The sequence below is a fragment of the Microtus pennsylvanicus genome, chromosome 18 (assembly GCF_037038515.1).
Source record: "Microtus pennsylvanicus isolate mMicPen1 chromosome 18, mMicPen1.hap1, whole genome shotgun sequence".
Taxonomy (NCBI): Eukaryota; Metazoa; Chordata; class Mammalia; order Rodentia; family Cricetidae; genus Microtus; species Microtus pennsylvanicus.
This window is the reverse complement of record NC_134596.1, coordinates 16917485-16930610: the sequence shown is the minus strand read 5'-3', so window position 1 is coordinate 16930610 and position 13126 is coordinate 16917485. Positions and strand designations below refer to the sequence as shown.

The window sequence follows — 13126 nt, the reverse complement described above, 5'->3', positions numbered from 1 at the left end:
CACACAAACACACACACACAAATGTGTGTGTCACAAAAATGGCACTAGGTTTGCCAGTCAGAGCAAAGGTGGTCACCGAGATAACTCGATGTCTAGCCTGCACGGCAGAGACGCCAGGCTGTACAGTATAAGAAGAGGTCTGCCGGGGGGCACTCTACTCTTCTTGGTCCTTCTAGGGTGGCTTGGGGAATGGACCTGGCCACTTAGTGTTCTGCAGTCAGAATGCTTTGGTGTCCTTTCTGGCCCCGCAGTTCCCCTAGAGTATACCCTTGCGGACCTCAGCCAAGATTGTGCGGTCAGATTCTGACTGTGGAGTTTTGAGAGGAAATGCAGCCACTGCTCAGTCCATTGACTCAGTGGCAGCCTTCAGACCTCCCCTGAGACCTCTGCCTTCCTCGCCCACTCATTTTAGACAAGCCACCAAGAGCCTTTGCTGAGATGGGCATTCTTTCTCTTCCTGAAGTGCCCCTCTTCCCACCCTCATTGTCCTGCCTACTCACGAAGTGCAGTTTAGAATTCTGCTTGCCCCCCACCACATCACCTGGTGCTAATCACGGGAGGCTTGGGTAAATTCATTAGGGAGAGATAGATACCTTCTCCACCAGCCAAAAGCTCATTGCTTTCCAATTCCATGGTTACAGGAATCCTTCCAAAACTACGCTACATCTAAAGACTCCCTGAAATGTAAATAAAATGAGGCAGCAGAAACAGAAAACAATTAATCCTTGGGCCAGGGGTCTTTGAAGATCCAAAAAGTGCAGCTGCCATAGCTCTTCCTGATAAGACAAAGAAGGGGAAACACCACAGGCCCACGCCTCTGTCTGCTGCCAAGGGGTGGGGCGGAGAGGGGCGGGGGAGGGGGCGACTATACACTGTGCCCCACAGGCTGTTTAGCAGGGCTCCATCCGGGTGACCTAGCGCCTTTTAAACAGACCCCCAACATCTCTGAGCACGAGCCACATAAACGCCATGGAGACAGACAGAGCTCACACTACCCCTGCTGCTGTGCAAACACAGCCGTTTGTAGACATTAGCTGTGGCAAAATGAATTAATGACCAAAATGCTACCCAGCATCCTCAGCCACTCTTAGATACCTCCCTTAGCTGCTGTCCCTCGAAAGGGGCGGTCCTGACCTGAGAAGGCATGGCTGAGACTAGCTGGAAATGTATTCACTTTCTGCTCCTTGCTGGGAAAAGTCGGCAACCCCTACTCAACAGGATTCTTTCAATACAAGAAGGTTTTTGAAATAGCCTATTTACCCACAACTACCAAGAGCTATCATTGGACGATGCTCCCTGCCCATGCCTTGCAGCTAAGACTATCCCGGCAAACACACACCGTAACTGCGCACTTAAGAAAGCTTCTACCATGCTCTAAGGACAGACACAACTTTTATCATCCACCTAGGTGGACCACAAACCCAAAGATGGGGTGCAGGGCAATCTCAGGTAGCTTAAGGTCAAAGACTTTCTTCTTTTTGTGTTCCAGGACCACCTTGATCAGCTCCCAGCCGTGCCTCTTTCGTCTGTCTTTCAGCCTCTGCCTACGTGGAACTCGGGGAGAGTGTCCAATGTGCAGCTTGCAGGAACACGATGGAGAAGGCAGACTAAACAACAGCAGCATCTCCTCAAACTGGAATTGAAAAATCTAAGGACTTAGAAGTCCACCCGCCTCTGGCTAGGGGTGAACTCCGTCTTGGCTGGGTTCCTTTCTCTAAGGCACAGCGCCCTCACATGGTGCCGAAGGGCAGCGCAGTCTTCCTGAAAAGCTGGCTCAGATGCCATCTGCGAGGAGGCTCTGCAATCATTCTGTGAGGACTCTCAATCAATGCTCTCCAGATTTCCAGCCTGGGCTCCTTCACAGATAGCTCCTCGCTGGAAACTTTACACCAAGAAGTATAAACTCTGACCTCTCCAGAAACTCAGGAAACCGCAGCAAATGGGATTCAGATGTTTCCATGTACAGTACAGGGATGTGACCTAGCCTTGAAACACTTTGGCAAAAACAGGAAAAATGATGTGGGCCTTTGAGTCCCTCCCAGAACATGATACAGCTCTGACCTGAGTCCTACAGCGATCTGAGCTTTTCCCACTCATACTTAAGCCTCCGTGCCCACAGCCCACACTCTTTGACCCTGTTCCACGTTAACACCTACCAGGCCCCACCACAATCTGTGCCTTTCGCCCAGTTAAGCAAAAAAGTAAACCATACCCAAAAGTGGGAACTCAGAAAATTCCTGAAAATTAGGCGGCTCCCAGGAAATTATATCTACAGGTCCCCCCAGCCCCAGCCCGGTGCTAAGAACGCAGAACCCTCAGAGAGATTCATTTTGGAGTTACAGATTTTCCAGCCTTGCTCCTGGCTGTGTAAGTGAAGGCTGGAGAATTGTAGGGGTGAGACAAGGTAAGCGAAGAGACAACCTCTTTGGCCCAGGGAGGGCTGCCAAAAAAACAACAAACAAAACAAACCAATATCAGAAACCTCTATCTCAGAGGCACTGCGACAAACTACAGAGAAACAAGTGATGCCAGGCTCTTCGGGGACAGCCCATCTGCCAGCCACGTGCCTTCCTTGGGGGCACCATGGAGAAGCAGAGAAGAATTTGGCTTGACACCAACGTAGCCAAGTGTTCAAGTGTGCGCACAAACAGGGAAAAGCACCCTAAACCCCTTTTGCCTCGCAGTGTACTTGCCACAGGTGTCGCAAACCCAGCAAGGCAAAGTCTTGGAAAAGAGGAAGCTTGAGAACAGGGCTTAAGCCTGGGCCAGGTGAGCACCCCACAGTTCTCACTGAGGGTAGATCCAGACAACCGCCTGCTATGGGGTACGGAAATAAGGGCACGCTCTTGGTTTTACCTTCCAGCTAACAGAAGTAAAGTTAACCATGGCCTGGCTGGGGGGCCCTAAAAGACTGAAAGGATAGAGAGGTGCATTACTGCTCCATCCTCAGACAGATGAAATAGACACCAAAGTGTTTTCCCATAACATGTGCGTAACACCCACACATGTGCAGATGCTGGGCGAGCGGGCCCCGACAGTTTCATACGTGTTCCCTTAGGAAAGCTACAGCTAATTTCTCAGTGCAACCCCACCTCGGCCAGGTTCATCACGTAACAGAAGCCGGGACAGGCCTCCCCTTGTGTCCCCTCTGCTCAGACGGCACTGTCTGGAAGGCCAAGTAAGGGAAACTGGGAGGAAGGTCTTCTCCCGCCCAGCCCTCCGCGGGACCACCCCCAGGCGACGCAACAGACTGGGCAGAGCAGACCCATAGGGGGCGCGGGCAGTACCAGGCCGCCGGAGGCGCCGCAGGCGCTGAGGGAGACGAGGGAGCCCGGGTGGCCCAGGACTCGTCCGGAGTAGTAGCACAGCTCGGCAGGGTGTCCGCTGCTCCCCGCGGCACCCGCCTCCTCCACCTCGAAGCCCGGGGACAGGAAGCGCAGGTCGCGGCGCAGCTGCAGGTACAGGTCGCGCCCAAAGGCCGGCAGGTGCAGCAGCAGGGCGCGCTCTCCTGGCCCGGCGCGAGGGCCACCTAGAGATGCTCGCTGTCGCCGCCACTGCCGGAGCCCCGCTACTCCCGGTAGCAGCTGCAGGTGCACGTCGTCGGGGCGCAGTCGCCTCGGGACCACCACCTCCACGTCGGCCGCCGCGTCGCCGACAGCTGCGGGGAGAGAGGACATGCGTCAGCATCCGCCTGGCCACCAGACCTCCTGCCGGTGGCGGCTCTGGCGCTGGCTCTCAGGGCTCCATAGACATCGTGCAGCTGTGACCCCACACTCCTTTCCCTCCCCGAGCCGGGCCTCTGAGAGCCGGCGGCGAAGCCACCCGATCACCCCAGGGGACGGCGCGCCAACAGCTTGCTGAGGGGATATCGGAGCCCATTTCCCCCCGCCGCGGCCTTCGCCCTCCTCCTCCGGTGATGCTGTCAGCAGTCCACCCTTGCACCGGGGCGCCAGGATGCTTCGGGAGGGCACGGGGAAGGTGGCCGGCCGCGAGAGCAAGCGACGCTACCTGTGCCCGGGTCCAGCCCCCACACCAGCAGCAGCAAGGACAGGACGAGAGGGGGCAGCAGGGCGCCGTCACACATGGTACTCGGGACCAGCAGCCCCCAAGACCGTAGTGGCAGAGCAAGGGCGCGCGAGGCGGCGACGCCAGCCGGAGTGAAGCCCTGCAGCCTTTGGAAAAAGTAATTAGCGCTGCGGACAAACCCAACATGGTAAATACCAAGCCCCACCTTCTCCTTGGAAAGTAGGAGGTGATTGGGCTTTTGCTTTCCTCTGCCCCGCCTTCCCTGTCCTTATTGGTTAGAGCCGGTCGAAACCAACGTGCGTAGTTAGGTTGTAAGCACTTTCTTACACGTGGTTTCTAGGCAGTAGGTGGGACGTGACACCAGGTGGCAGGCGCGAGCCGACTCCCGGCTGCAGAATCCTGGAGCGGCTGGGAGGACACCAGCCTAGTCTTCAGTTTGTCTTCTATTGGGAGATCACCTCTGAGGCGGCTATCCAGTTTCGAAGGAAGGAGGGAGAGAGGGACGGAGGGAAATCAAATTCTTTATGTATTTAAGTGACTCCAACTTCGGATTTGTTTGGTCTGGAAAGGCCCAGAAGAGTTTCTGGCACACCTGCCTTCTTACCTGATGGCTGTATTTCCACACACCCTGCACACTTACTTCGGTCTTTATGATCACAGAAACCAGAAAGGTGAGCGCATGATTATACTCCCTTGAAGACTGGGAAACTGAGGAAAACAGAAGTTCAGTGTTTAAATTCCCCAGCAAGTTTCTGGCTTGGCAAGAGCCATGGCTTGGATTTGTGACCCTGACTTCAGAGCAAGTGTGACTCTGCTATCAGCAAGAGCCCACCGAGGGTGGTAGGAAGATATGTTAGCCGAGATTTGCATATCAGGACACTGGGGAACTAAGTGGCAAAGCCTCATCTTGAGCCCCATCTTTCAGGAACAGAACAAGTGCGTATTTCCGGGATAATTCCCTCAGCTGCTCCTACAGGTAAATCCACTGACTTCCATAACAGGTAACACACAGACTGACCCTAAGGGTCTCCACTGCAGTCACAGTTGCCCCTCCCTAGCTTACCCCCTTTTGCTTGTTTTGTTTTCTCAGATCAAAAATGTGACCGACCCCTATGGACGGCTTTGCTTGGGTTGTCAGCATCTAGGCCTCAGCACAGGGTTCATCTACATTACCAGAAAGCATCCAGAGGTGAGCTGAACACTGTGGTCTTCCCCGAGTGTGGTGCCCTGGTAGGTCGCCTTAGCCCCCACAAAGGCTTGTCCCAGAAAGTGGTGCAGATCTTATGGGTGTCCCAGTGGCTGCCACTTACTGCTTGGCACCTGTAGTTGGTTCCAGCATGGGCCTGGTTCTGTTGGCGGCTATGATAGGGCTTTGCCTCACTCTGAGTTTTGAGAACTTGGGTACCAGAGCCACGGCTTCAATCATTACAGGGAAAATAGGAAGAAAAAGAGAAGCTTATCCTATTTGTACTCGAATACACAGCAGCTAGCTGTAGTGATAGTCCAGGGTCATGCTTTTCTCCACAGAGATCTTTTGTTTCTCCTCTGAGGATCAAGGAGCTAAGCTAGGTTGCCTCCCTTTGGGGTGTAGACTTCTAATAACTTGGACAATCCTTGGAAATAGAAACAAGGGCCTTAGAGATGCCTTGTGTATCGTAGGCACTTGGTTACATCTACTGAATACATGAGTAAAAGAAAAAATGATTGACCAAATCTGATGTTTCAAAGACGACTCCTGTAAGTCTTCCGGGGTGAATACCCCACCACACTCCAGCTGTCAAATGTGCTAAGCAAACACCAAACCCATGCCCCTCTTGGTTTTTCTTGTCCAGATCGGTTTCAATTCGGCAAGTTCATGTGGGGTAGATTAAAAACAGCAACAATGATTAAGGGCCAGATGTTAAAAAGTTCTTACTAGTGAGAAAGAGAAGGCACATGGAAGGCCTCCGTTATTTAAATAATCCTGTCTTGCTAGTGTGTGTGTGTGTGTGCGCGCGCGCGTGTGCGTGCGCGCGCGCATGTGCCCGGCACCCCAGGCTTTGCTGATGTATAGAGAGTACTAATTAACAGTCGCTGGATAAGCAACAGTTGAGTGTGTGTCTCCTTTCTCACAGATGTCGCTCAGAGTGGTCTTCCATAATCAAGGATGCTTTGAAAGACAAGACTGAGCAGGGAAGCGTCATCAGATCTCTGTCACTAGACTTTATAGGTCAAGCATGCTTTGTTGCCACTGTCAGAGCTCCACTGAGCTCAAGCACAGAGCAGCCGTGGATTTCACGGTATCTGTTGCACGTTCTAAAACCAAGCGCTACAATGGATAGTTGTTTGGTATAGTATTGGGGAAATGGATCCGTTCAAGGTGGGAGAGTATACACTGCAGTTTCTTTGGAAGAGGCAGTGTCTCAAAAATTAAACATATAGCCCAGGCAGCTGAAAGACAACCACAGGCCCACCTGAGTTCTCATGGGCTTGGACTGATCGAAAACATCCACGGGCCTGCCCAGAGCCACAAGGCACCAGGCAAGTCGACACTATTATGATAAGCAAATGCATAGTGGAGAAATGGGAAAGAGAAGCAGAACGGTTCGTGTGCTGTGGAAAGAGGCAGATCTGAAGAAGCGAAGGCAGTGAGGAACAGACTGATGAGCATGGCCTCCTTGCTCCCCGGGACCATGGTGACATCCAGGCCTGGGCTGCTACTGAGGGCCATATCTGTGGTCCTACTCCAGTCAGGCTCGGTGTTGACATCCATGGCCAATGTTCCCACCAAAGGCCACATAGATGCCTGGGGTCTGGGTCTGGGCCACCTCCTGAGAGGCCATGCTAGTGGCCAAGGGCCGTGCTGTCACCAGGGCTATGACAAACTGATTGGCCTGCCCTGCGCTGCCACCTGGGGCCATGATCATGTCCTTGCCTGAGCTGCTGCTAAGAGCCATGTCTAGGTCTGTGGCTTCACAGCAGCCGAGGTCTGTGTTGATGTCCATGACTTCATGACTACTGAAGATGGAGCAGATGCCTGGGGCCTGGACACCCACCTGAGTCCATGCTGATGTCCAAGAGCCACACTGTTGCTGGGGCCATGCAGATTCTAGTGACCTGCACTGCCACCTGGAGCCATGGTGACATCTGGGCCTATGCTGCTGCCAAAGGCCATGTCTGAGTCCATGGTCCTGCTGCAGCTGGGGTCTGTGCTGATCTCTGTTGCCCAAGATACTACAGGAGACCATAGGAACCATGCATGCTGAAATCCCAGTGCGATGCTGAGTTGACACTACCCTATGCTGGCGCTAGGAGAGCTGATCCTGCCCCTTGCTGGCCACCGCAGCAGAAGAGCTGGTCCAGCCCCTCATGGAAGAGATGGCCACACACTCAGGAGAGATGGCTCAACCTCTCACCACAAGGCATGGGAGAGCCAGCCTGATGGTGTGGGTGTTGAAAAGATGGCTCTGCCCCTCCCTTGAGAGGAGTGGCCCCAGCAGACCAGACTGACTAAATCAGCTACCACCCAGACCCACCACATCCAGGACTTTGAGTTGGCCCACCTCAACATCTACCCCATCCGTGACCTGCCAGGGTATGTGAAGGAACTGGCCCTGCAGAACCACGACCATGGCAGAATACATGATGGTGTACCAGAAACCAGAGGCCTTGAACCTGACCAACAACTCAATTCAATGAACAAGCAAGTGCACGTGCATTGCAAGACCGCAGCTCCCAATGCCACGAAGATGAATGAAGAGGTGTTGGGAGGTGGGGAAGATGGAGGAGCAAAATGGTTTCTTTGCTTATTTTGTTTGGTTTTTCAATAACAGTTTTTTTTAAATTTTCTTTGGAGGGATGTTATAGGGATGATAGGTAGGTATAGAGGGACTGGGAAATGAGCAGGGTTGGGTTGCATGTTGTGAAATTCCCTAAGAATCAATAAACAGTTATATTAAAAAAATAAATATGGGGAGGGAAATGGGAGGCGGTGGCGGGGAAGAGACAGAAATCTTTAATAAATAAATAAATTAATAAAAAAAATTTAAAAAAATAAAATAAATATGAAGTTATCATATGGTTCGGTGTATAGATAGCCAGAGGCTGGAGAAAGGGAGGTTTTACTTAATAGGCTAAGAGTATCTTCATAGGATGATGATAAAGTCTGGGAATAATAATGGTGTTGGTCGTGCAACACAGCTAACAGATTTGATGCTACTGAATGGTACACTTAAGATGCTAAAATGGTGACTTCTTTGTTACAAAGATTTTGTCACAATAAAACACACAATGAAATACAACCCAGTTCTTTAAAAAGAACTTCAAGCAAGACTCAAATAGACATCTTGCCAAAAAAGACAAACGCATGGAAAATAAGATTTATAAAGATGTTCAAAGTTGTTCGTTTTGGGTCATGTGCAAATTCAAGATCACAATGAAATGACTATATACCTATTTTTAAAAAGGTTAAAAACAAACACTATAGTAATCCAGTAGGTAGGGAATCGGTGGACTCCGAATTTATACGCACAACTGGTAAGACTATGAAATAGTACAACGACTTTAGAAACATTAAGTCATGCATACACCTTCACAATTACTTCACCGCTCCAGAAGAACTCATATAGCCACACAAAGAATTGTGGGTGAATGACCGCATGCCAATTTTATTGTCATAATCCCAAACTGGAAACATCCCAAGTATCTCTCAACAAGGCAAACGGATGAACAAAGCATAGAAAGACCATACCCAATGGGTCACTATGGTTTGTGACAAAGAGAAATGAATGGTTGATAGCCGCCACAATATAACTGAATTTCAAAATGATTAAGTAGAGAAAGCTACACTAAATTATATATGTAGTGTATAATTTTGTTTCCATAGAATTCTAAAAAATACAAACTAATATGGTAGTGATGGTACATAGAGAAAGAATCCTGAAGGAACAGAAGAAAATTTAGGGGTGGTAAGTATGCTCATTGAAAATCATGACGATAGTTAGGGGTGCTTACATACCCTGAATATGTACAGTTTTATATCCCAGTAAACCAAATTTAAAGCCAATGTTGAGCTTAAAAATGCAAATGATGGGATACAAATCCGACCCAATGTTTTTACTTAGTTAAAGTTCAAAGTAATAGTTAAAGATGGCAGGTAGGTGAAGCGGTGGTTGTCAGATGCGTAGCAGATTGGGGTCCTCTCTTACACAGTGAAAGATGGGGGCCGTTAAGAACAAAGGAAAGTCTTGGTATGGCTCTGTGGCTATAACTGGCAGAGGAGCATGAAACCAGATCTGTCCAGCTAAAATCCTGGGGGACAGGGTGCCAGAGGCAAGGCCAGGGGAGGGGGTAAGGAAGGAGGAGGGGCACAAGGAGAGGAGACAAATGGATTTTGAAGTCTGTGCTGGCAGTTGCCCTCCCGAGGGCTTGGCTATGAGCCAGACAAGTCCGGGGCTATCTAAGGGTGAGGTTCCATGGTTATCCAATTCCCCTTCCTTGGAGGCTCTAAAAGGAAGCTTGCCAAGAACAAAAGGGAGGACGCCTGTCACTGTCTCTCTTTTCCTTTTGGGCCTGACTCCAGGGTCCCCTTCACCTTTGTGTTTCTCCCAAGGACCCTCTCAGACCTGCTGCAAAGACCAGAAACCTGGGTGAGAACTGGACAAGCCTCGGGTGCTTTTTGGGTCTTTTGCTAGACCACAGATGGGTCCTACAGGCAAGACTGGAAACTAGGCTCCCTCCTTGGAGCCACTTCCTTTGTGACCTGAATCAGGTGTGCAATTTTCCGAGCATGCAGTGTCCTAGGTGTGCAGAGTTCTTATCACTTTCCCTACAGCCTGAGCTGTTGGATAGGTGTCCCAAACACTGCCAGGGCTCATTCACAGGGACCACCTGATCGCTGAGCCCCTTCTATAAACACCCACACAGTTCACAGCGCAGGCACACCCATCTGAACCACAAAGGTTTTCCTTTGTAGGGCTAATGGCTGAATTTTCAGGGTCTTCTAGTGGGGGAGGGGGGCTGGAAAGGACTTGAACTTGGCAGCTGCTGGTGCCCTTGCAGAGGCACCCCCAGGCCTAATCCCTTTACATATGGAAATAATAATAATTGGCGAAAAACAATTTCAAGGCAAGGGTCAAAGTGCAGTGCGTGGGCAACCAAGCACTTCCCAGAGGTTTTCACGTGGACAAAGTCATGTGTACGTAACAGCTGTGGACAGAAAGAAGCTACAACAACAAAGGACACAGAAGGGACTGGGAGAGCTAAGAGGTCTCCACTTACTCCCTGTCACCTCTCCAGTGCTCCCTGACTGAATTTTCCCCCTTGTTCACTCCCTCTCGAATCTGATCCTGTTTCTCCCCACCCCTTACATACCCCTTGATTCCAGGCTATTCATGCACGCAGGAGGTAGCGAGCAGCCCACTGCAGAACAGAATAGATCCTCTCCCTCTGCAGGGGACTCCAAGGCCAGACTTCTTCCCTGAGTTCCCCAAACCCAGTGGCCCCCATTGAGTCATTCTGGTTTAGGATGCCTAGTCTTTGACTTGGTTTATTGAATTGCTCTGGGTGATTTTAGATCAACAATATGAGATGACCATCATAGCTCACTTCATAGAATAGGGACCCACAAGCACTGCTGGCCAGCCATGGACATACTCCCCTTGTCACCCCGAACTGTACAAGGAACCCACCTTTCCTGTCACGATGTCCCACATGCCAGAGCCCCAACAGCCCAGCTTCTTCCTGTTCAGTCATGCTATTACTACCGCCATGCTACTTGTGGGACGTTTCCTGATCTGTCAGGACAAAGGAGAGTTCTGCTGACTTATGAGAAACTGCCCAGGCCCCAGATGGTGGGGATCAGAGCTTAGATTTTCCTGCCACAAACTCCTGGTTCCCTTGGGCTTGTCCACTTTAATCTTTAAAATGTGAAGTGTATTACATATACACAGGAACACAAAAAGAATACAAGCATTTTTAAAATAAGATGAAAAGGTAGAATGGACATCTGATAAACGTATTTAACAGGAAAAAAGAAATGAAGTGATGGGGTGGGGTGAGGGTTTAGTCTGGAAAGTGCTTGCCATGCAGGAAAGCAGATCCCAGTCCAGATCCTGGCACTCATGTAAGAAGCTGGGCACAGCAGTGCGGCTGTGATTGCTGTACTGTGGAGGCAGAGGCAGGAGCATTCCCGGGCTTGCTGGCCAGCTAGTCCAGCTAATCAGTGAGCTCAAGTCTCAGGGATAGATCCTGGTTTCAAAAAATAAGGTGAGGAACAAGTGAGAAAGAAGCTATCCAATGCCTCCACATACATGTGGGTATACCCAAACACACATGTGTACTACACTTGGTAACAACGGAGGAAGAAAATAGTCCATGCCTCCACATACATGTGCACACACACAAACACACACGTGTACCACACTTGATAAGAATAATAGTAAAAACATAAATATCCATGCACCTTGCCCAGGCTAAGACATGGTGCAGTGCCTGCTCTATGCTCCCTCATGCCTGCACCTCTTTCTCCACCAAGAGACACCTTCCCTGGACTTGGGCATCAATGCCCCCTATTTTCCTTCTACTTATTTATTCTCATCAATATATTGAGTTCTGAAAACATTTTTAAACTTTCTTCTTGTACTTCAATAGACTTAAGTTTTTGAACAGGTCAAATTAGAGCAAAATGAAGAAAAAAGTAGGTTCTCACATACATTTTCACACACACACACACACACACACACACACACACACACACACACACACGCCTCCCCCCACTATCAACATCCCACACACAAAAATACTTCTGTTTGTTACAATACACGAGCATAAACCAGCAAGCCATTGCTCTCCAGTGGGTGGGTTCATCCTTGGGGTGGGGCATTCCATTTATCTCCTGCTGGGGACAAATACAGCACCATGTATCGCCGGTTGCAGCACCGGGCCGTGGCTGCCGCAGCACCATACCAACAAGTCCCGCTGCCCTCAACAACTTTCTGCCTTGCTGCACACACTGCGTCCTGGCCCCCACTGACCTTCTCATTCCCGCCACGGTTTTCTCCTTCCAGAACATTCTACAGTTGGAACCAGATGGAATATAACCTTTTCAGACTGACTTCTTTTTGCTAACGAATACATGTTTAAAGCCCCTTAAGGTCGTTTTGGCTTGAGAGCTTATGGCTTCGTAGCGCTGAAGGACACCTCTGATCCGGCGTACCTCTGCTTTTGTATCCATTCGCCTACTGAAGGCTATCTGGGTTGCTTCCAAGCTTTGACAGTTAGGAAGAAGGCTGCTCTAAATAGCCGCGTGCTCCTTTTTATGTGGATGTAAGCTTCCACTTCTTGGGGTGCTCTCAGGGGTACCACTGCTGGATCACATGATGAGAGTATGTTTCATTTCGTAGGAAGCCGCCAAACTGTCTTCCAAAGCAGCCATAATGTTTTGTGGTCCCACCAGCAGCGAACAAGTTCAAGCGTATTTCCTATGTTTTACTGGAGCTTTATTATTTTGCCCTTTACATTTTGGTCTATAATCCATTTCCAATTAATTTTTCTCTGGCAAGAGTTACGGTTGAGGTTCATTTTTCCCCCATATAGTTATCCAGTTCCTGAAACCTTAAAAAGTAAGGAATACTAAAAAGAAAGAAGAAAGGCTGGGGGTGGGGGTGGGGGTCAGGAATAAGGAAAACTTTTTTGTCTCCACCTGATAGGCTTGTCTCCTTCAAATTTGTAATTGATTCTTCTGGATCTTTATATTGGTTCCCTGATCTGACAGAACTCTGTTGTTGGGAGCCCCTAAGTTTTAGGCTTGGTTTTCTCCTTCCACAGTTTTAGGAATTGAACTCAAGTCTTCAAGTGCTTTTGTATGATGAACTTTTAAAACCATGGCTTTGTAGCTTACCTTGCATGATAAGCAGGGTAGACCAGATGGTCTTTGGGACAGTCACAACTTAACCGTAAGTCAAGGTCTATGGGTTTTTTATCCCTTACTGATGTCCTCTCATTGTTTTCAGTGTGTGTGTGTGTGTTTTCACACATATGAATGCAGACAGACATGTGCACACGTGTAGAAATCAGAGAACAGCCTCCACTGTTAGTCCTTACTTCTGCTTTGTTTGGGACA

At 49.7% G+C, this 13126-nt stretch overlaps 1 protein-coding gene across 1 annotated transcript in view; it reads right to left on the bottom strand.

The window, feature by feature from the left end:
* The window catches only part of Adamts17 (ADAM metallopeptidase with thrombospondin type 1 motif 17), a 315038-nt gene extending 310877 nt beyond the window's left edge, over window positions 1-4161 (bottom strand). The window contains exons 1-2 of the mRNA XM_075952745.1: window positions 4009-4161; window positions 3288-3658 (exon numbers count right to left, since the gene is read on the bottom strand). Of these exons, the coding sequence (XP_075808860.1) occupies window positions 3288-3658; window positions 4009-4084 (447 nt within the window). The 5' untranslated portion in view covers window positions 4085-4161. The remainder of the gene's footprint in view (window positions 1-3287; window positions 3659-4008) is intronic.
* Window positions 4162-13126: the final 8965 nt, after the last annotated feature.